The sequence below is a fragment of the Arachis stenosperma genome, chromosome 9 (genome assembly GCF_014773155.1).
Source record: "Arachis stenosperma cultivar V10309 chromosome 9, arast.V10309.gnm1.PFL2, whole genome shotgun sequence".
Taxonomy (NCBI): domain Eukaryota; kingdom Viridiplantae; phylum Streptophyta; class Magnoliopsida; order Fabales; family Fabaceae; genus Arachis; species Arachis stenosperma.
The window spans coordinates 146,299,193-146,324,653 of NC_080385.1; the positions used below are offsets into that span (position 1 = coordinate 146,299,193).

At 32.1% G+C, this 25,461-nt stretch overlaps 1 protein-coding gene across 1 annotated transcript; it reads left to right on the forward strand.

The window, feature by feature from the left end:
- The first annotated feature begins 12,342 nt into the window (after positions 1–12,342).
- Positions 12,343–19,377, forward strand: LOC130950038 (inactive UDP-glycosyltransferase 79A6-like). The gene is made up of 3 exons (XM_057878603.1): positions 12,343–12,357; positions 12,573–13,194; positions 18,583–19,377. The coding sequence occupies exons 1-3, from the start codon at positions 12,343–12,345 to the stop codon at positions 19,317–19,319; spliced, it is 1,374 nt and encodes a 457-aa protein (XP_057734586.1). The 3' UTR covers positions 19,320–19,377.
- Positions 19,378–25,461: the final 6,084 nt, after the last annotated feature.

Consider the following 25,461-nt stretch of genomic DNA (forward strand, 5'->3'; position numbering starts at 1 on the left):
CAAACATTTACATTCTGGTGGCAGTGGACTATGTATCTAAATGGGTAGAAGCAATTGCTACACCCACTAATGATACTAAGACCGTGCTGAAATTCCTCCAGAAACACATCTTCAGCAGATTTGGTGTTCCCAGAGTCCTAATCAGTGATGGGGGCACTCATTTCTGCAATAAACAACTGTACTCTGCTATGGTCCGATATGGAATTAGCCACAAAGTAGCAACTCCGTATCATCCACAGACAAATGGGCAAGCTGAAGTCTCTAACAGAGAGCTAAAAAGAATCCTAGAACAGACAGTAATTGCCCGTAGAAAGGATTGGGCAAAGAGCTTGGATGATGCTCTGTGGGCATACAGAACAGCATTCAAGACTCCTATAGGAACCTCTCCAAACCAACTTGTGTATGGCAAGGCCTGTCATCTACCCGTGGAACTGGAACATAAAGCCTACTGGGCGACCAGATTCCTAAACCTGGATGCTAAGTTAGCTGGTGAAAAAAGATTACTCCAGCTAAATGAGCTAGATGAATTTAGACTCAGTGCCTTTGAAAATGCAAAAATTTATAAGGAAAAGGCAAAGAAGTGGCATGACAAGAAGTTGTCATCCAGAGTCTTTGAGCTAGGACAAAAAGTTTTGCTCTTCAACTCTAGGCTCAGACTATTCCCAGGGAAACTTAAATCCCGGTGGAGGGGTCCGTATGTGATTACAAGAGTGTCACCATATGGATATGTTGAGCTTCAGGATATTAATTCTGACAAAAAGTTCATTGTTAATGGACAGAGGATCAAGCATTATCTTGAAAGCAATTTTGAGCAAGAATGCTCAAAACTGAGGCTTGAATGATTCTCAGTGAAGGTCCAGCTAAAGACAATAAAGAAGCGCTTACTGGGAGGCAACCCAGTCATTAGCAGGTTATCTGTTTTGTTTAATAAAAGTTTGATACATATTCTCAAAGGGTGATCATCAAAATTGAAGGAATTCACAGAGTTGCAGAAGGATTCAGTGCAAAAAGCAGATAAAAGGAGCTTGCTGGCAAAAAAATGCCATTAAGGGGTACTCTGGGCATTAAACGCCAGAATGGGCACCATTCTGGGCGTTTAACACCAATAAAGGTACCATTTTGGGCGTTAAACGCCAGAATGGGCACCATTCTGGGCGTTTAACGCCAGGTGTGCAGCATCCTGGGCGTTTAGCAAAACGCCCAGTGATGAAAGGGTTTCTGGCATTTAACACCAGCCAGGGTACCTGGCTGGGCGTTAAACACCCAAATTGGCCAACATTTGGGCGTTAAACGCCAGAATGGATACCATTCTGGGCGTTTAACGCCAGATAGGTGGGGGACAGAGATTTTGTTTTCCACTTCAAATTTTTTCAAACTTTCCTGTTTTGATCCATAATTTTCTACATAAACACATTTCAAACTTTCATCATTCACCTTCAAATTTTCAAAATTAAAATCATTCTTTAAATCTCTTTCAAATCCTTTCTAAATCTTCTTCAAAAACTCAAATATCTCTCAAATTCTTTCCATATCTTCTCAAATTTCCTTCAAAATTTTTGAAATCTCTCCCCATCCTTATAAATACATGTTTGGCCATTCCCCTTTCTCCACCATTCGAATTTGCTCTCCTCCTCTCTCTCCTCTTTCCTTTCTTTTTTTGCTTGAGGACAAGCAAACCTCTAAGTTTGGTGTGTTTTTCCGTGATCACTAAGCTAAGGCTAATCAAGATCATGGCTTCCAAAGAAAAACAAACCAATTCAAGAGGCAAGAAAGAGAATGCTCCAAAGGACCTTTGGAGTCAAGAGAGGTTCTTAACCAAAGAACATGCAGACCATTACCACAAAATAATGGGTCTAAGGTCAGTGATCCTGGAAGTTAAATTTGATCTGAAAGAAGATGAATATCAGGAGATCCAAGAGCAAATTCGAAACAGAGGATGGGAAGTTCTAACCAACCCTGAGACAAAGGTTGGAAGAAATATGGTTCAGGAATTCTACTCAAATCTGTGGCTGACAGATAAGCAGAGAATGATTGGAACCGCTTTTCATACCTACAGAACCATGGTCAGAGGGAGAATTATTTACTTCCATCTAGACAAAATAAGAGAGGTCATCAAATTGCCTCAACTACAAGATGATCCTGAATCCTTTAATAGGAGAATGGTGAGAGTAGATAAGGGGTTGGATCAAGTTCTAGAGGACATATGCCTCCCTGGAACCAAGTGGATGACCAATTCAAAAGGTGTCCCAAACCAACTCAAGAGGGGAGATCTCAAACCAGTTGCAAGAGGCTGGTTGGACTTCATAGGGCGTTCTATCTTGCCCACCAGTAACCGTTCTGAGGTTACTATCAAGAAAGCAGTGATGATTCATTGCATCATGCTGGGAAAAGAAGTGGAGATTCATCATCTGATTGCTTGTGAGATTTACACAATTGCAAACAAGAACTCCACTGAAGCCAAACTGGCTTACCCAAGCCTAATCTCTTTGCTCTGTAAAGATGCTGGGGTGAGGATGGGAGTAGATGAATTCATCCCAATTGAGCACCCAATCACCAAGAGGTCAATGGAAGGACAAATGCAAGATAACTCTATCAAAAGGAGGGCGCAGGAGTTCCTCCCTGAACTTCCTGAAATTGACTACTGGACTCGCCTAGAAGCATCTATTGCCAAGCTGCAAGAAGCTATGGAACAAATTAAGGAAGAACAGCAGAATCAAAACTGCATGCTCTGCAAATTGCTGAAGGAACAAGAGAAGCACGGGCGTGAGCTACAGGAGCTGAAGCGCCAGAAGCTCTCCCTTGAAGGGTCAAATACCCCACAAGTTGAGGGAGCATCCACTTCTCAAGATCAAGGTTGTTGAGTCCTAACTCTGTGATAATCTCTATCATTAGGAGTCTATTTTAGAGTCATTTAAAATTCTATTTTCTATTACTATTAGTCTTATCTTATATCTATTTTTGAGTCTTGTTCTTAATTCATGATTAATAAAATTTAAGGTTCATGTCTTAAAGCTATGAATGTCCTATGAATCCATCACCTCTCTTAAATGAAAAATGCTTTAATCACAAAAGAACAAGAAGTACAGGATTTCGAATTTATCTCTGAAACTAGTGAATTAGTTTGATGTGGTGACAATACTCTTTGTCTTCTGAATGAATGCTTGAACAGTGCATATGTCTTTTGAATTTGTTGATTAAAGAATGTTAAACTTGTTGGCTCTTGAAAGAATGATGGAAAAGGAGAAATGTTATTGAGGATCTGAAAAACCATCAAATTGATTCTTGAAGCAAGAAAAAGCATATATATATATATATATATATATATATATATATATATATATATATATATATATATATATATATATAATCCAAGGCAAAAAGAGTGTGCTTAAGAACCCTGGACACCTCTGATTGGGGACTCTAGCAAATCTAAGTCACAATCTGAAAAGGTTCACCCAGTCATGTGTCTGTGGCATGTATGTATCCGGTGGTAATACTGGAAGACAGAGTGCTTTGGGCCACAGCTAAGACTCATAAAGTAGCTATGTTCAAGAATCATCATACTTAACTAGGAGAATCAATAACACTATCTGAGTTCTGAGTTTCTATAGATGCCAATCATTCTAAACTTCAAAGGATAAAGTGAGATGCCAAAACTGTTCAGAAGCAAAAAGCTACTAGTCCCGCTCATCTAATTGGAGCTAAGTTTCTTTGATATTTTGGAGTCTATAGTATATTCTCTTCTTTTTATTCTATTTTGATTTTCAGTTGCTTGGGGACAAGCAACAATTTAAGTTTGGTGTTGTGATGAGCGGATAATTTATACGCTTTTTGGCATTATTTTTAGTATGTTTCTAGTATATTTTAGTTAGTTTTTATTACATTTTTATTAGTTTTTAGTTAAAATTCACTTTTTTGGGCTTTACTATGAGTTTGTGTGTTTTTCTGTGATTTCGGGTATTTTCTGGCTGAAATTGAGGGACCTGAGCAAAAATCTGATTTAGAGGCTGAAAAGGACTGCAGATGCTGTTGGATTCTGACCTCCCTGCACTCGAAGTGGATTTTCTGGAGCTACAGAAGCCCAATTGGCACGCTCTTAATTGCGTTGGAAAGTAAACATCCTGGGCTTTCTAGTAATGTATAATAGTCCATACTTTGTCAGAGATTTGATGGCCCAAACTGGCATTGCAAATCAGCTTCAGAATTCCCGGCGTTTAACGCCGGAACTGGCACAAAAACTGGAGTTAAACGCCCAAACTGGCATAAAAGCTGGTGTTTAACTCCAGAAAAAGTCTCTACACATGAAAGCTTCAATGCTCAGCCCAAGCACACACCAAGTGGACCCCGGAAGTGGATTTTTACGTCATTTACTCATTTTTGTACACCCTAGGTTACTAGTTCACTATTAATAGGACCTTTTGATATTGTATCTCGACCTCATGACACATTGCACGTTTCTCATTGTATCTTCTACGGCATGAGTCTCTAAACCCCATGGTTGGGGGTGAGGAGCTCTGCTGTGTCTTGATGGATTAATGCAGTTACTACTGTTTTTCATTCAATCACGCTTGCTTCTATTCTAAGATATCACTTGTTCCTAAACTTGATGAATGTGATGATCCGTGACACTCATCATCATTCTCACCTATGAACGTGTGCCTGACAACCACCTCCGTTCTACCTTAGATTGAGTAGATATCTCTTGGATTCCTTAATCAGAATCTTCGTGGTATAAGCTAGAATTGATGGCGGCATTCAAGAGAATCCGGAAGGTCTAAACCTTATCTGTGGTATTCTGAGTAGGATTCAAGGATTGAATGACTGTGACGAGCTTCAAACTCCTGAAGGCTGGGCGTTAGTGACAGACGCAAAAGAATCACTGGATTCTATTCCAACCTGATTGAGGACCGACAGATGATTAGCCGTGCTGTGACAGAGTGCGTTGAACATTTTCACTGAGAGGACGGGAGGTAGCCATTGACAACGGTAAAACCCTACATACAGCTTGCCATGGAAAGAGTCTTGCGTGCTTGAAGAAGAAGACAATAGGAAAGCAGAGATTCAGAAGATAGAGCATCTCCAAAACCTCAACCTGTTTTCCATTACTGCAAAACAAGTACTTATTTCATGTTCTTTTACTTTTCACAATTAAACCTGATAATTATTGATATCCTGACTAAGAGTTACAAGATAACCATAGCTTGCTTCAAGCCGACAATCTCCGTGGGATCGACCCTTACTCACGTAAGGTATTACTTGGACGACCCAGTGCACTTGCTGGTTAGTTGTGCGGAATTGCAAAAGTGTGATTGTAATTTCGTGCACTAGTTTCGAACCTCTAAACCTCTATTTTTATCCTTTTAACCCTAGATCTTATTAGTAAACTTAGTAATTAGTTGAAGCTAGGAAATTGAGGTAACTTGGGGATGAAGAAAAGGGTAAACATGATGAATTATGAGAGAATGATGTGAAAGTTAAATGAATATATGTTGCTATGGCTAAGATGAATGATTATATGATGAATGTGAATGGAAATATTATGCGGCTTATGAATTTAAGGATATTTGAGATACGAGTTTCCCTGAGTAACAAAACCGTGGCTTGCCACCACTTGTTCCAGGTTGAAACTCGATACTTTGTTGACCCTATGTCATAAGAGTGACCGGGCACGTATAAATTCCCAAGAATGTATATCCCCTATTGAGTGAGATATAAATGAATGAATGATTGTATGAATTATGAATAAATGAGAAATCTATGCATAAACTCATGGGGATGCGTGACAAGAGATAGTCTAAGGTTTTCAAACTTGTCGGGTTGGCTGGATAACCGACAGATGAGCCTCATCAGCCATAGGACATGCATACATCATGTGCATTCTATTTGTTTTGTCTATTATGCATTACTTGGGATTGCCTAACTGGATATATATTATGCTAATTGTTATATCTGCTACCTGCACTACCTGTTTCCTACTTGTACGTGAAATTGTTTGCTTGTCTGTCTCTGCTAAATCATTGGTGATGGAGGAGCGGAGGAAAGGTGGATCGGTTTGGTGATGATGTTAGGTTTAAGTAAATAAGTTTAGAATTCCTTAGAACACCTACCCTTTTTTATGGCTTCTGTTTAGAGTTTAAGTTTTATAATTGAGTGTTAGCATTTTAGGATTGCCTCTGGCATTCCTAGGACCTTATATATTATATGCGTGGCACATTTACCATGCTGAGAACCTCCAGTTCTTACCTCATACTGTGTTGTTATTTTCAGATGCAGGTCGAGAGGCTCCTCGCTAGGCGTCTGGATTCCTGAAGTAGAGTGGTCTGTGAGTCCTTTTGATTATCAGTATATGTACATATGTGCTTAGCTTTCTCTCCAAGAAACTTGTTTATTTTGTCTCTCTTAGAAGTTTAAGGAGAGTTAAGGCTTTATTTCTATATTTTGGGTATTTTGGGATACTTGTATATGTGTGTAAATATTCTCCGGCCAGACTTGGCTTCACAGGCTGACTCAGGGGCTAGTTATGCTGTATTCTTGGCTATCCATTCACTCTTTCACTTATTCATATCTATGACCTTTAGGTTTTTTAGCACGCAAGTAATTCCGTTCCTTGCGCGTTCGCTTTTTATTTTGCGATTTTGCTTTACCCGTTTTTCAAGTATATTATATTTTTTCGCTATTATATGTATGTATTTTATTCTAGAGGTCCGTAATACCACACTACCTCTGTTCTACGGCTTAAACGTAAAGCTCTGTGTAGTAGGGTGTTATAGAAAGTACCACAATACTGTTCCCATAGAGATCTGGATTGGGGGAAGTGTATGAGCTAAGCACTCTTCTAGGTTGTTCATTCTCATTCTGATTGCCTGCATTAGTATTAACAACATGATTGGGATCCATAGTGGACTCTGCAGCTTCCTTTTCAAAGGTCCCACTGAGATTTTCACTAGCTGTGTAAAGGCTAGCTTGTTGCAAGCGCCGTCTCAAAATCCTTTCAGGTTCAAGATCAAAATCAAGAAGAGGCTCTTTATCCCTATTTCTACTCATAAACAAATAGAAAACAAAGAAAAGTAGGAATCTCTATGTTAAAGTACAAAATTTTTTTAGTGAGATAACCTATGTAAAAAATAAGATGAAATAAATTGAATAACTAAAGCAAAAATTCAAAATTCACTGCAAGATTGGGATAATATATATATTGGAGAATTAAGAGAAATATAAAAATATATAAAATTAACTAGGGACACCAAATTTAATATATATATATATATATATATATATATATATATATATATATATATTTTGAAGAATTAAGAGAAATATAAAAATAAATAAAATTAACTAGGGATACCAAACTTAATTTCAAAGATTAAAGAGAAGTTAATTGATGCAAAAATAAAAAAAAAATCAAAGCTAAGAAGAAAATAACTAATAAAATAAACGAATAAAATTTGTGTCTCGAACACAATGAAACAATAAGGAATAAAAATAAATAAATAAAAAAGCAACGACAATAAAGGAAAATTAAAGTGGACGTAATGGCTAAAGACTCTTAAAGAACTAATAAAGAAAAATGAAAGTTAAAAGGAAATAAACAATGAAGCACGAAGACAGGGGGATTTAAACTAAATAACAATTAGAAAAAGAAAAGAAAATGAAATTGGAATTTGTAAATTAAAGAAAATTAATTGAAAAAGAAAAATTATTTGATCTAGATAATCAAATAACTGGTAGTTGTTAATCACAGTCAATCTCTGATAACGGCGCTAAAAATTTGGTGCGGAATTTATAACTCACAAACTAACTAGCAAATGCGCTGGGTCGTACCAAGTAATACCTCAGGTGAGTGAGAGTCAATCCCACGATGATTGATGGATCAAGCAACAATGATTGAGTGATTTGCTTAGTCAGACAAACAGAAATTAGTGATTTGAGAATTAATTACATTAAATAGTAAAATTTGAGAATTAGAAGGCAAGCAGTAAACGGGTTGTGAAATATATGAGTAAAACAGTTAAGGTTTCAGAGATGTTTATTTTCCGAATTAATTTTTCTTACCAACTATTTTAATCATGTAAGATTCAATTTATGGCAAACTATATGTGACTAAACCCTAATTCCTTAGACCTTTTTAATCTCCTCTAAGCTTCATCAACCGTCAATTGCTTGGTCACTTGACTCCGATTAGAGGGTTAAGTTCAAATCTAGTTTATGTGCCAGAGAAACCCTAATTATCCAAATATAAGAGGATTATATGTCACGTATCCCGTTAAGTCCAGATAATTAGAAATTTAGAAGAAATTATTTTTAAGCTGTTGTTCAAGTGAGACTCTCTAGAGAACCACAATCGAGCCTGTTATTCAAGCGAGACGATCCTCTAGAGATAACTCTCCCAAGATTCACAAGAACTTAAATAGAATAAGGGTCATACTTCCGTTCCACCTAGATTCATAAGATGAAGAACGAAAACAAATTCTTGAAATTGAAATAAAAATAATAATTAAAATAGAAGAGTAATAGTATCAATCCATACAATAAATAGAGCTCCTAACCTTAACAGTAGAGGTTTAGTTGCTCATGGTTTAGACTGAAAAACTGTAAAGTGTGGAATGAGGTTTGAGAAAAGAGAAGAGCTCGAAGGGTTGAATCATTTCCCTTTTATATCTAATCCTAATTAAATATAAAATATATTTTCTAAAACTAAATAATATCTTTTTCTATTTATAATTAAAATAAACGTTTAATCAAAATTAATTAAGATCTTTGTGCAAGCCTTAATGGATGAATGGGAACCACCACTTCTCATTAAGCTGGCACCTAACTTCAAGATTCTGAAATTAGACTTGGAGTGGGCGGCGAGCAATTGAGGCATTCTTGTAGTCTTGGCGGAACGCATTTGGAAGCCTTTCTCTTGTCCTGGCGCCTAACTTGAGAAAAGCTAAGTTAGGCGCCACCTATGCAGTGCACAACTCACGTGAAGGTCTTCCTTTGGCGTCTAACTTGGAAAAATTCCAAGTTAGGCGCCACCAAAGCCGAATTGCTGGAGAAAAAGTGTATACTATTATACATCATTGGAAAGCTCTGAAAGTTAGTTTTCCAATGCCACTAAAGTCACGTCAATTGGACATCTATAGCTCAAGTTATTTCTGTTGGAGTGCAGGGAGGTCAGGGTAGCATCATTCACTTTCTTCTTTTTTTTACAAAACCTCCATCAAATCCATCTGAATGCTACTTGAAATAAAGAGAATTGCACAAAACTCAAAGTAACATCTATAGTGGCTAAAAGATATTTAAATCTTGATTAAACTCAACAATTTGAATGTAAATTTATTAGAAAAAGATAAAAAAGATGCTCACGCATCAATGGCGAGCCTATGAGCAATAAACAAATTAAAATGTGATGAGCGAATCTTAAAAATAATAAATCAAACTTTGAATCATGAAGCTAAAAAATAAACAAATTTTGTGATTGTCACAGATTTTTTGGATTAGTGGGGTACTAGAATTTTTATAAGAAAAAAATGTCACCCTCGGTGGACTGTTCACCGCAGATGTTTCTGGCAGGCCGTGCTACATCATTCAGGTGCGCGAGTTGAAAAGTGGAGGGACGGCAAGCTTGGAGATGTCTTTTGACGAGGATGAGATCTAAGTTGAAATAGACTTTGAGGTAGAAGCAGGATGGGAGAAGATTGGCGAGGTAGTTCCGATAGAAGTTGAAGCGGCAGTCGAGGATAAAACGGATTGAGGTGGAGATGAGGGTGGTATCTAAGAGTAAAAACCCATAGTCGTCCCTGAGATTCGCGTAAATACTCAATCTAATCCTCAAGATCTCGATTTCCCCATTGTAGTCCTTCAGATAGAGCTCTGAGCACTCAAAGTGGTCCCTGGCCATATTTCAGGTGATGAGTCATCACCAGAGCGCTGACGTGGCCTCGGATTGCCACGCTAGAGGAGTCCAACGGCTAGCTGAGCTGGCTAATTCTAATATGTACCCATGTTGGTCCCTCGTATTATATGTAATCCTAAATCTCCAAATTTTCATACAGTTCATCTCCTCTTCGTCTTCATCTCTTCTTCTTTTTCATACACTGCTTGCTGTTCATACTCTTCTGTCTGGGGCCGCTACTCATGTCGATGATGGGTGGTGGTAGCACTACAGGTGGAAGCTCTATTCATACTCTTTACCACTAATGTTTCCACCACGATGAACTTGGTTGATGATGGGCAATTACAATCTTTATAAGCTATTTTAGTTCAAACCAAAGCTGGCCGTAATACATCTTGTTTCAGTGCTTCAGTAAATTAAAATTTCTTCTGCAGTAAAAGTTGTAAGTACAAATAGCCTAAAAAATTGTAGCAAAAAATTATGAAAAAAATTAAGCAAAAGCTTAAGTGTTACATATGTAAAGAGAAAAGAAAATGAATCAGGACACAATTGGAATGGTATTAGTGACGTTGCCAGGTCTGCATTCACAAGTGCAAACATTTCTAGACCATTAAACTACACGTTGTGATCTTTGGGAATGAAGCTTGATGTTCACCACCTTCCTAGCCATCTGTAGCATCATCATAAATAGAACAATGCCATAGTTAAAGGAGAACAATTCCATTCAATTCCTAAAAAAAAGCAGTCTAAGAATACTGAGAGTCAAGCATATCAAAAAATGACAAAACAGAAAGTAACAAACCATTCTTCAAACCAAGTCTTCAGGACCCAATGGTTGAGCTGGACTAGAATACAGGAAATGCCTTGAGTACTGAAAAACAAAATAAAATCAATTAATGCCAAATAGGAAAGCAAGAAAATGAACTAAATATTAATTTTAGAAAAATAACAAATATGTAGGGTGATTAGTGGTTATATTGCACGGGGCATAAATTATGCTTAAACTTGCCATTGGCATTGGAAAACAGTAGAAAGTTTTTGCAAGGTTTCAACAGCAAAAGACTGTACATAACCCAGAACACAAACCTTGGAAAGATTTTGTTGCATTTCTTTTATACGAGCAACACTAATGCCTTTCAAAAAATTTAAAAGCCAACCTGGCCTCACAGCATCAAAGGAAGAGACAAACAAGGCTATCTGCATGTGTGGCGAAAATGTCAACCTCTTAGCACTTTCCACCAAAAAATAAAAATAAAACATAAAGCTACAATTCAGTTAAGCTGGCATACAAGAATGCAGCCAGATCCACAAGAAATCGCAGCGGCAATTGCTTGCGTGGCAAGACATATACTTCTCTATGGAATAACTTTATGGTGTATTTGAAAAGCACTAGGTGAACCTAAAGCAGTTTTCATTGGGTGTGCATAGAGGTTTTGGTAAAATGAAGGAACAAAATTCTGAGATAACTTGCATTCTGTGTTACTCTTTAGTGCCCTTAGCTGCAACAGAATGCTTGCACCTTTAAGTGCCTCCTTGCACTGAAATCTCTTGGGGATTGGATTATGATTTTAGTTTCTGTTCAGTGTTATGCCGATGGGTCTAGATCACCTAAACAGGCCTTGTTGTCCAGAGAATATACCATAATTCCTTCTGCATTTTTTTTTAAGTCACCCCCATGATAAAACATGATGTCCAACTTCTCTTCCATCTATAAGAAATTTTAAATTTTCACTTAATACAGGCAGAATTTGAAAGCCTACTAATGCATTAAAAAAAATACCACAAGAAAATATATTTTTTCAATCCTGCATACATCTTCCTGTTTTGTCCCTGTTTCATTCGATTAAATAGAGCAACCCCACAAACCCCAGCCAGCCTTCAAATCCTAGACACTACAATAACACCAAAACTCCAGAACCTCAACTACACTAATAACTTGCATATCATCAACCAACACTGTATTGAAAATGCAAAGTAAAAAAAAAAAAGGTTACCTTGAGTCTGATCACAAAGTCAGAACCTCGTGCTTCTCGTGAAGGAGGGGAAGAACGATAACAACTTTTGGTTGGATTACTTCTCTCAAAATTTTCAAACCAGCGAATACAACTCTACGGCTACGCCATTGATGGGGAGATGAAAAAGAAGTCAGAGGGTGGAAGAAGAAGAGACGAGTGAAGTGAAGTGTTTGTGTTGGGAGAGAAAACTGTTTTTTCATATGAAATAACATCTAAACGGCGTCGTTTTTGGCTATCAAGGACGCCAAACTAAAACGACGACGTTTTGGACCCCTCCTACATGGCAATCTAAGGCCATGTCAGCGCTCCGGTGATGACTCATCACCTGAAATATGACCAGGAACCACTTTGAGTGCTCAAAGCTCTATCTGGAGGACTACAATAGAAAAATTGGGATCTTGAGGACTAAATTGAGTATTTACATGAATATCAAAAAAAATGACTATGGGTATTACTCTGGTATCTAATTAAATTTTTGATATTACAAATTCACCCTTGCATTTTTTGTTATTTCAAAAAGCATCCTAGAGCTTGAAGGTCCTTTATATACTTTCCTCACCGAAGAAGCCTCCATCAATCAATATCATTATCAAGAATTAAAAGAAGTGGACCCATATATTTATGACTCAACTAGAATCTCTCCTCTGGAGAGCAAAGACCATAAAAGTATTTAGAAATCAGAGTCAGACAGAAAGGAAAAAGAAGTAAAGATGTCTAACGATGAAGTTCACATAGTTATGTTCCCATTTCTTGCATTTGGTCACATTAGTCCCTTTGTTCAACTCTCAAACAAGTTGTTCTCTCAAACAAGAATCCGCATCACGTTCCTCTCAGCTTCATCAAACATCCCCAGAATCAGATCTACACTGAACCTCAACCCATCCATTGAAATTGTTCCACTTCACTTCCCAAATCATCATGATACAAAAAGCACTGCTGAATTGCCACCACATTTGGCCGAAAACCTCGTCCATGCACTTGATCTAACACAAACTCACGTGAGGTCACTCTTGTCACAACTCAAACCCCATTTTGTGTTCTTTGACTTTGCACAAAACTGGCTTCCCAAGTTGGCTTCTGAGCTTGGAATCAAGTCCGTTCATTTCTCTGTCTACTCTGCAATATCTGATTCCTACATTACTGTGCCTTCAAGATTTGCATCTCTTGAAGATGGCAAAACCATTACTTTTCAGGATCTTATGAAACCACCCCCTGGGTACCCTCAAAGTTCTAACCTTTTTCTCAATGAGTTTGAGGCCAAGGATTTCATGTTCCTCTTCAAAAGATTTGGTGAGAACACTCAACTCTAATCTTATCTTAATACACTTTCAAAATTAGTAATGTGTATTCGATGTTTGTATCTCGCTTCTCACCTTTTATTTTTTTTTATTATTTTATCTTTTTTCACACATAAATAAGTTTTATAACTGTGAAACTTCGGTAATACCATATAACTAAAATTAACGTTATATTTGTACGGATAAAGGTGGAAACAGTGATAAAGTTATTTCTAATATTTAAATAATTATATTTAAGTTTTTAATGTTTTAAAATAGTTTTAATGTTGTCCTATCATTAGAGATTTATTAATAGAATTGATAGTGAGATAAAATTGAGATGACATTGAAATTTTAAGAACTTAAATAAGACGAAAATATTAAGAAAAAATGTAATATATTATTCTTAAAAGAATTACCAAATCAAATAAAATAAAAATATTAGAAAAAAATAATACATTATTCTTAAAAGAATTATCAAATCAAATAAAATGGAAGTAAATTTTAATAGAATAAATTACATTTACATATTTAAAATTTTCACTCGTCATAGAATATTCCTAGATGACTAGTAAATAAACTTTTAGAAAAAGAAAAAAATGAGTATAATACATATATAATATATAATAAAGTATAAATTACATCTTTTTTATTTTTAATATATCGAACTTTTTTTAATATTTAATTTAAATAAATTTTATTTTAACTTAGAAATAAATTTTAATTTTATTCTTTAATAATATCGATTTTTTATGATACGTAATTATTTAATTATTTTTTAATCACATTTAAGTAAATTATACTTAATCATATTATTTTTATTTTAAATATTTTTTTTAATTTTACTTTTAAAAATTTTTACTCATCATAAAATATTTGTACAATGATTAGTACTAGGGGTGTCAAAAATTTCCAGCAGGCGGGGATCCCCGCGGGGACCGCCCCAAATGGGGCCCCGATGGTGGGGAATTTTCCCTGTGGGGATGGGGATGGGGAGCAAAATTCCCCCGAGACAGGCACGGGGACCCGAGCGGGGATCCCCGCCCCATCCCCGATAATTCCCCGAATTGTTAAACTTACTTAAATACTCTTACTTTATTTCTAACATAGGGGTATTTTAATAATTTCACCCATTAAAAAACCTTAACCCTATATTCCCTTCTCACCTTTGTTGCTGCGCCCTCTCTAACTCTCTATTCCCATCCAAACCCCAACTCTCCAGACTCCAGTCACTCACTCACTTTCCACTTTGTTCAAACTTCAAAACCCTCACAGCTAGCCACCGGCCACTCTTGCGCCGTCACCCTAGCAGCTTCACCGCGTCGTTCTCTCTCCTCAGGCACGGCGTCCTTCTCCTATCCATTTCTACGTCTGCGTGTTTGCTTCCATTCTCGTCACTGTATGTTAACATATTTGTCTCTATTGTTTTAACAGAGAACATGGAGATGTTTGTTGAAAGTTTTATGCCGACAATGAAAGAATATTTGATGTTAAAGACTTTGTTTTATTACTTTCTTTATAATGGAAGTTGCATTTTAAGATTTTATTTTACGGACTATGATTTGCTATGTTGTATTTCTGGACTTATAATCTTAGATAAGATATGTTTGTGTGTTTGTAATAATATTTTTTAGTTTATTTTTTTGTTTTTTTGATATTTTTTACTATAATTTTCATATGAATGTTAAATATAGGGAGATGGGGAATGGGGTCCCGCGGGGAACGCGGGGAATGCGGGGAACGGGGATGGGGACAATTATCCCCCCATGACGGGGAATGGGGCGGGGACGGGGATTAATTCTGGGGGCGGGGACGGGGAGTAGGGAAGCATCCCCCGCCCCCGCCTCGCCCCATTGACATCCCTAATTAGTACATAAATTTACAGAAAAAAAGAGTATGGTGCATATACAATAAAATATAAATTATACCTTCTTTTCTTTTTCGAAAATTTATATACTAGTGACATTCTATAAGTATGAATAAAAATTTTGAATTCGTAATATAATTCATTTCATTAAAATTCATTATCATTTTACTTGATTTGGTAATTTTTTTAAGAGTAATGTATCATTTTTATCCCTAATGTTTTCATCTTATTTAAGTTTTTAATGTTTTAAAATCGTTTCAATTTTGTCTCACAGTCAATTTGTTAATATATCACTAATATCAGGATAACATTAAGACAATTTTAAAATATTAGGGAATTAAATAAAAAATTTTAAATATTAAAAACATCTTTAAAATTTATCCACAAACATTAAAGACAAAAACAATATTTTTTTCTATTTTTATTTATAAAAAGTTTATTAAATAATAAGTATTATTTTTATCATTAACATTTAATTTTAATTTTTGGATTAACTTTCGATATGTTTTAACTATATTATGCGGTGAACATATGATGTGACATTTTTTATGTTCACATAACTTATACGCCAATCTAGGATTGTCATGTATTAGTGCCATATCAGTATATGATTTTCATGTTAGTATTCTTGTTAACAGTTGAGTGATGATATATAATAAAAATATATTTAAAAATAAAATTAAAATAAATTAAATATTAAAAATATTTTTTAATTGTTTTATAAGTTTTAATAACAAAAAATATACTTTATTATTCTTTAATTCTTCTTGTAAGATTGACCTTACAATGTTTTAATTTTTCACATTATTTGATAAACTTTTGACATTATAGAGGACCATTTTAATTTTAAAGTTTAATAGACCAGAATTAAAAATTATGGGTAATTCACGTTCATAAATCATTTCAGCTTTAGAATTATACCAATGTCTTATTATAATTTTCGTTGCATGTATATCTTAAATGATTTTATGTAAATCGAAACAATTGTACTCGATTTATACTTCCTAGATGTAAATCAAATCAATTAACATTGGATTTAGGGTGATACATGGTAAATCGAATGAATTGGATTTAATTTAATATATGAGCATTTGTATTTAATGTATGTCGATGGAAATTTCTAACATAGATAAATAGAATCTAATAGTATTGTTCAACGCTACATAGTATAAGTATAAATCGAATCAAGCTGATTTATAAGTCAATTAGATTCGATTTACTAAGGAAGTTAAGTATTCAGTAAATTGTATCAATTTACATTGAATACGAATTGCTCATATACTAAATCAAGTCCAATTCATTCGATTTACTATATATCACTCTAAATGGACGCCAATTGATTCGATTTACATTGAGGAGGTGTAAATTGAGTTCAGTTGTTTCGATTTACATAGAATCATTCATGACATACATGTAACAAAAATTAAAATAAGATATTAGTGTAATTTTGAAGCTGAAATAGATAACATTTTCTTTAATATATATTAGCATATAATATTTTTAGGGTAAAAAACCCAAATAAACCAAGTTGAGAATTTTTTTACCCAAATCAGCCAAAATGAAAATTTTTTCAGCAATCAACCAATGACCATTTAAATGTAATTTGAATCAATATGATTCGAACTTTGATTGCATGTAATTCGAATCATATAGATTCGAATTACTCACAGACACTCAAAACAACATAATTCGAATTCACTTGATTCGAATTAGGCAACAACATGTAATTCGAATCAAGTTGATTCGAACTACTTCCATACATGCCATTCAACGTAATTTGAATTACACCTGAATATTTTTTTATAAATTTTTTTAATAAATTTATTTAAATTATACCTCAAAAAAATATTTTATTCTATACAAAATAATTTTAAAAAATTGCTTAAAATATGTTAGGAGTACTATAGAAATTTGTAATGTCCTAATGACTTAGGATATTAAAAAAATACTCTACATAGTCAACAATAATTTAAAAATTAAAATATATATATATATATAGTTATAACCAGTATTTACCTAAATTATTAGAATATTACAAACTTTTATAGTACTCCTAGCCATTTTTTTAAATTATTTTTGCATAAAAAATGGCTTAAAATGCCATTTGTTCTATGCAAAACTTTTTTTAAAAAATGGCTTAAAAATGTTAGGAGTACTATAAAAGTTTGTAATGTCCTAATGACTTAGGACATTAAAGAAATACTCTACATAGTCAACAATAATTTAAAAATTAAAATAAATATAGTTATAACCCGTACTTACCTAAAATACTAGAATATTACAAATTTTTTTAGTACTCATAACATTTTTTAATTTATTTTTTTTAAAAATTATTTTGCATAGAAAATAGCTTAAAATAGTTTAAAATAGCTTAAAATGCCCTTTATTTTATGCAAAACAATTTTTTAAAAAATGGCTTAAAAAATATTAGGAGTACTGTAGAAGTTTGTAATGTCCTAATGACTTAGGACATTAAAGAAATACTCTATATAGTCAACAATAATTTAAAAATTAAAATATATATAGTTATAACCAGTATTTACCTAAATTACTAGAATATTACAAATTTTTATACTCCTAACATTTTTTAAGCCATTTTTTTTAAAATTGTTTTTGCATAGAAAATGGCTTAAAATGGCTTAAAATGTCCTTTGTTCTATGCAAAACTTTTTTTAAAAAATGGCTTAAAAATATTAAAAGTACTATAAAAATTTGTAATATTCTAGTAATTTAGGTAAATACTGGTTATAACTATATTTATTTTAATTTTTAAATTATTATTGACTATGTAGAGTATTTTTTTAATGTTCTAAGTCATTAGGACATTACAAATTTTTATAGTACTCATAACATTTTTTAAGCTATTTTTTTAAAAATTGTTTTGCAAAAAATAAAGGGCATTTTAAGTCATTTTAAGCTATTTTAAGCCATTTTCTATGCAAAACAATTAAAAATATGACTTAAAAAATGTTATGAGTACTATAAAAGTTTGTAATATTCTAGTAATTTAAGTAAATATTGGTTATAACTATATATATTTTAATTTTTAAATTATTGTTGACTATGTAGAGTATTTCTTTAATATCCTAAGTCATTAGGATATTACAAATTTCTATAGTACTCCTAATATCTTTTAAGCCATTTTTTAAAATTATTTTGTATAGAATAAAATATTTTTTTGTTGTATAATTTAAATAAATTTATTAAAAAAATTTATAAAAAAATATTCAGGTGTAGTTCGAATTAATCCACTTCGAATTACGTTGAATGACATGTATGGAAATTCGAATTACATGTTGCTGTCTAATTCGAATCAAGTGAATTCGAATTATGTTGCTTTGAGTGTCAGTGAGTAATTCGAATCTATATGATTCGAATTACATGCAATCCAAATTCGAATCATGTTGATTCGAATTACATTTAAATGGTCATTTGGTTGATTGTTGAAAAAATTTTCATTTTGGCTTATTTGGGTAAAAAAATTCTCAGCCTGGTTTATTTGAATTTTTTACCCTTTGTATGGTGCAAAACTTAGGTGAGAACTAATAAGTGGCTACGAGAGAGTGATGCAAAGCCTCAGTGAATGCTCATTTGTGTTGTTCAAGTCATGCAAGGAAATGGAAGGACCCTACTTAGACTACATAGAAAATCAGTTCAAGAAACCAATTCTATTAACTGGTCCGTTAGTCCCATTAGAACCATCAAATGACGTTCTTGATGAAAAATGGTCAAAATGGTTGGAAAAATTCCCACCAAAATCTGTGATACTATGCTCATTTGGAAGTGAAACATTTCTCAATGATGAACAAATCAATGAGCTAGCAACTGGGTTAGAACTCACTGAATTGCCATTCATCTTGGTCCTGAATTTCCCGTCAAATCTTAATGCTGAAAATGAGTTAGAAAGAGCACTGCCAAAAGGGTTCTTGGAAAGGGTTAGAGAGAGAGGTTTTGTTCACACTGGTTGGTTGCAACAACAACTTTTGTTGAAACATAAAAGTGTTGGATGTTATGTGTGTCATGGTGGATTCAGTTCTGTGATTGAAGCTATGGCCAATGATTGCCAACTTGTGTTGTTGCCTTTCAAAGGTGACCAATTCTTCAATTCTAAGCTCATAGCTTTAGATTTGGAAGCAGGGATTCAGGTCAATAGAAGAGATGAAGATGGGTATTTTGGTAAATGTGATATAGTGAAGGCTGTGAAAATTGTCATGGTGGAAGGTGACAAAGATCCAGGGAAGAACATTAGAAAGAGGGCAATTTACGTAAATAAATAAAGTGTGAGAGTTATTTACGTAAATGTGCAAATCTGTTTGTTGTTACGATTTTGTGCAAAATGGATTTATATGTAAACCGTGGCAACCCACCACGGTTTCTAAACATGCATAAACCGTGGGAGGTCACCACGGATTAGGAGCAAATTTTTGTAGGAGGAAACCGTGGTGAGAAGGAAATTTGGCAAGAATAAACCGTGGGGAGTCACCACGGTTTATGAAGAAACTTGTTTGCACATAAAACCTTGTGGGTCACCACGGTTTATGTGTGGTAAATAATGACCAGAAAACCTTGTTAATTTTATGTCCAAGAGACACAAAGCTGTTTATTATAAAAATCATTATTTTTATAATAGAAAGAGTACAATAAAAAAAATCAGATAATACTAAGAAAATGATTTTTATAGTGCTTAAAAAATTGATGTCTATTTACTAAAAAATAAAAAATTAATATTTAATTTAAGATGATGAAATTTAATAAATTTAAAATATTTAAAATTTGTTATGTAAAATAAATTAGAAAAAAATTAGACTCTAATAATAAACACCATGAATTTTTGGATTTTTTTCTATTATAAAATAAAAAATATTTTTAAAAATAAATTACACTAACATTAATGTTTGGAATCTGTGTTTTATTTTTTATTTTGAGTTTTTATGAAGTTTTCAAAATCTTAGGCGAACTTATAAAAACTACTCAAAAGTTCGTTTAAGCTTAAGGTGACCTCTCTCATTATATACATCTTTATTTTTTCATTTATAAAATAAAGATTTATTACACTATAACATATTAATGAGTACAATAAAATAATTACTTGTTAATATTGGTATATTAATATTCATTAACATGCTTATTGATTAAATCTTTTATATAGATTTAATAATTCACATATAAGTGTATATTGATACATTAGTATTTGTTAAATTTAAAATAAAAAATATTTATTATATTTTAAGAATATTAATGAGTACTCTAAAAAATATTAATAAGTAATTATTTTATTATGTTCATTAATATTTTTTATAGTATAATAAATATTTAAATATAGTGTAAAATGAAAAATAGGAATAAACATAATGAAAAACTAATTGATAATACATGTAAAAATTTTATAGTATATATTAGTCAATAATACATAAAGAGAACGAAAAAATTTTATTATAAATATTCAATAGAAATAGATGATTTTTTTTCTTTATAAAATGTACTATATAGTGTGTATTTATTAGGCTGCCTTTGTTTTCAACAACAAAATAGGATAAGACACTGAAAATAGGACAGGACAAGACACTGATGGATAGAGACACAAAATTTTGTGTTCTTGTAATTTTGCTTGGTGATAAACTAGAACAAATTATGAAAATCTAATTTATTCTCATTTTTTTCATTAAAAAAATTTGAGATGAAAAATATAATAATAAAAAATATAATTATAAAAAATTTAACAAGAATAATAAAAAAATAAAAAATAAGTTGTGTCTCTTGGACATAAAATTAACAAGGTTTTCTGGCCATTATTTACCACACATAAACCGTGGTGACCCACAAGGTTTTATGTGCAAACAAGTTTCTTCATAAACCGTGGTGACTCCCCACGGTTTATTCTTGCCAAATTTCCTTCATAAACCGTGGTGACCTACCACGGTTTCCTCCTACAAAAATTTGCTCCTAATCCGTGGTGACTTCCCACGGTTTATGCATGTTTAGAAACCGTGGTGGGTTGCCACGGTTTACATATAAATCTATTTTGCACAAAATCATAACAACATACAGATTTGCATATTTACGTAAATAACTCTCCCACTTTATTTATTTACGTAAATTACCCTTAGAAAGAATCACATGAAATGGAGGAATTTTCTTTTGAATGAGGGAATTCAGAACAAGTTTATCACAGATCTTGTTGCCCATTTGAAGTCTATGGCATATGCCTAGGTCTTAATATTTTGGTCGAACAATATCCCAAATATTTTGTGAACATCTAAAAATAAGTGTTTTAATTAAGTATTTATTTGTTGTTGAAAATTTATGTACAGTTGATAGCTAAAGTAGTTAAATGATTTGACAAATTTGACTAAATTGTCATCTAACTACTATCAGCTGTTAACTTTAGATAAAGTTAATTGTACCTAAATTTTCATCTTATTTGTTTTTTATTATTTTAATAAAATTGTAAGTTTTATTATTGTCTTCATTAAAGTTGATAAGTATCTAAATAAATCCTACAAGACATTATTAAACAACAATTGTTGTGTTTCTACATTATTGTTTTACTTAGCTTTGAGTATTATAATGTTGACTTTTGCTTCAAATGAAAAATGGAAAAAACATGGTAAACAATTTCACGAGTTTTTTTTTTCTTTTGGATGAACTATAGATTTGTTTATGGTAGGAAAGTTAAATTTGGTCATTAAAGGACCAACCTTGAAAATACTAAATTAGTGGCTCAGATGCATCCACGTAGATTTTTCTTTTAAATCATGGCCCACAATAATAACAATTTTACAAAATAATTTTGATCAGATTTTTAATTTAGTGTACTACCGTTCAATTCTATGTGTTTTGAAGGCTTCCAAATCAAAATCTAACCCTCTTGATAAAGAAGAAAAAGCTGGTGGTGATAAATCTGAAGTGTTTGATGACAATGATGAAAAAACCCCTCAAAATTAGCTTCAATGGTTCTTGGACTATATTCTGAAACTTCCAATTTCTCATTTGAATGGCTGTGTTTGCCATTATTAGCACTTATGTCTGGTTTTTGTGGAGCAAGAAAAAGTGAAAAATCTTGAAACTTTCTAGTTTCTAGTGAGGGAAGAGTTTGAGTACAAAGTGGTTATGAGGTTGTTGGCGAAGGATAATACCTATAATGTTGATAATGATAGTATTGCTTTCATGGTTGTTCCTCTTTTTTTGAGTTTAAAACCACCTCTCTTTTCCATCTTCAATTATCACAAATATTTATAAAATTATAGGCTTAAATTAAAACCTTTTTTGTAAAAGACATAACCAAAAACAACTCCACAATTGACAAAAAAAAAAGTTAGATACTATTCTAATCTTTTAAAAAACTAAAATATACTTTTACTAGGTTAAATTTTTTTTATAAATTATGTCTCATAAACTATATGGCTCATGAATTAAAAGAGAAATGATGTCATTTTAATAGTTAGAACATCTAAAATAGTTGATACACTATCAAAACGACATTATTTTTATTTTGATTGAGAACAAAAAAAATTCTTATTATTTTATCGAGGTAATGCCTAAAATAGTCCCTGAAATTTCCAACTCGCTTCAGATTGGTCCCTCACTTTTTAAAATGACCAAATAAGTCCTTCACTCTCAAAATTGTGAATCTCCGTTAGTCCAAAAGTTACTAGACGTTTTAACGGTGCTGAAGTGTATAGTTAAGTGCCAAGTCTGCACGCTGATGTGGACAGACAATGAATTTAATTCAAATTGGTGTTCTAAATTTGATTAAAATGTCCAAATTGATCCAATTTTCACTTATAAAATCCTAACCCCCCAAATGTTCATCTTTGTTCTTCGTCTTCACTCCTCTTATTCCGATTGATGTTGTTGATCTTGGCACTAATCTAAAGGATATAAAAATCTCTGGTAACCTTTCATTTTTTGTTATTGTTGCTTTCTCATTCAACCAAACAACGCCTTTAGTTTCTTTTGGTCTCCACCATATTCTTTTCTTTGTTCCCACAAATTCGATGATGCGACAATTCCGAAAATAACATGCTTCAATTCCGTTTCGGGTGTTTGTGCCGTTTGTTCCGAGATTAACCGAACTATCACGAATTTGTTATTTTTCACTTCTTTTTCTAACAATGTAATCGCTTCTTCTTTGTCTTCGTTTTTTTTTGTCATTGGAAGCTTTGTGTTGTTGTTGTTTCTTTTTATTCTTATTGGAAGCTTCTTCTTCTTCAATTGATGTGGTTATGGATGTGTTGTTGTCATTACTAATTTGGAGAATTTGTTGTGTTGCGGTATCGTCGAGTCTGGTGGTGGTGGTGATGAGGGCAATCTTGTTGGTCATTGTTGTTAAAAAGGAAAAGGTTGGTCATTGTTGTTGAAGATGGTGGTTAGGATCAACCAAAGAGTGATGCTACTTTTGGATCCATTATTACGTTAATCGGAATAAGGGTGCATTTGATTTTATTAATTATTAGTTTATATTCAAAGTTCAATTTTTTTTTTTGAGGTTGTTTCTTGCTTACAAAGGTGGTGTATGTGTGAAAAGAAACTTGAAAGTTCATAATAGTTTGAATTCCACAAAAATAGAAATTAAAAAATTGTTTTAATATTTTTTTATTTAATTTATTTTCTTTTTTCTTTTTATGTTTTGTTGTTTATGATTCTGATGTGTAAAGTTTGTTATGGCTAGAACAACAACAATAAAGAGGAGATGAGTGAAGACGAAGAACAAAGATGAGCACGAAGAACAAGATGAACATTTGGCGGTTTTTATAAGTGAAAATTGGATTAATTTGGGCATTTTAATCAAATTTGGAACACTAATTTGAGTTAAATTCATTGTCTGTCCACATCAACGTGCACACCTCAGCACCGTTAAAACGTCTAGTAACTTTTGGACTAACGAAGATTTACGATTCTGAAAGTGAAGGACTTATTTGGTCATTTTAAAAAATGAGGGACTAATTTAAAACGAGTTGAGAATTTCAGAGACTATTTTGAACATTACCTCTTATTTTATCATTGTCTAGAGTAATAAGAGAGTGCCAAGCTATCGGCTCATCATTCTATTTACTAAGGGTTTATTTGTAAAATTTCAAAAATTATTTTTTTCTGTTTTTGATTTATAAAAAGTCATATTAATTGTGTTTGGTATAATTTTTTAGATATATTTTTATTTTTTTTAAAAATTATTTTATCACTCTTATTTATTACACAACTTTAAAATGAATATTTTTATAATAATTTTTAAAGATAAAATAATTTATTTATAAACTACTATTAATAAAAATTCTTATATTTTAAATTTTTTAAAAAAATTTATCCAAACTAAGTCGAAGAATTATTGTATTGTCCGTCTGTGCGAAGTTCCATCATAAAAATAATAATAATATAATTAAAATATCAGAAACCAAATTAATATAAGGCGAAATCTTAAAAACATGGGAATTTATCTGATTTCACTTGTCCTTGATTTTATCATTAACAAAATTAGTTATTATGTATTCTAATAATAATTATAAGACACCTAGAACTAAAAAAAAAAGTTACCAAAACAATTAGTCACAAAAAAAAAAGAGACATGGCATAATTAAGGTGGGACCAACGACTATCCCTAGAAGGTGGCATGTCTATCATGTGCACATTAAAAAAATCAAGATGCGATTAATTAGTTAAAAAATTATAACCACGTTTTAATTAATTAATTTAATAAAATAATTTTAAAAATTATATCTATATTTGTTAAAATTGATTAACTAAAACTAAATTTAAAATTGAGTAAGTAAAACTAAAACCAAAATTAAAAAATCTCAATTTCAAATTTTTAGATTAAAAATTTAATTTAAAAAATATAATTTTTTTGTTAAAAATCAATTTTTTGTTCAAAAACTGTTTTTTTTCTTCTAAAAACCAATTTTCTATAAAAAAATTAGTTATTTTTAAAATCAATTTTTATTTTTATAATCAATTTTTATTTTTATAATTGATTTTTAAATTTTTTAATTAGTTAATAATCAATTTTATCATATAAAATTTATTTATTTAATTAATTAAAATTAAATATTTAATTAACTAAAAAATAAATTTAATTTTTGGATTAATCAAATTATATACATTGTCTATGTAAATTTAATGGTACTGATTTGATTTGTCTAAATTTGGGTCCAAAAAAAGGACGTCGGTGTACTTCTTTAAAGTTATTTAAAGAGTAAATACCAAAATTAATAAATAATAATAACATTTTAGTATTAATAAATTTTTATTCATTAATAATTTTTTAGAATTATATTATTTTTATTAAATAAATTAGCCTATTTGTCATTTTTACTAAATTTTTAATATTATATTAAACAAATAATTAAAATCACTACAAAAAAGGTCTATGATTATGGTAAAAAATTGTCACCATAGCTAATAAAAAAAGGTGACTATAGATCT

What these genes read in the sequence shown, in the direction of transcription:
- LOC130950038 (XM_057878603.1), top strand. An exon ending in CTTCAAAAGATTTGGTGAGA is followed by an intron (nt 13,195 to 18,582) that starts ACACTCAACTCT and finishes AACTTAGGTGAG; the next exon opens with AACTAATAAGTGGCTACGAG.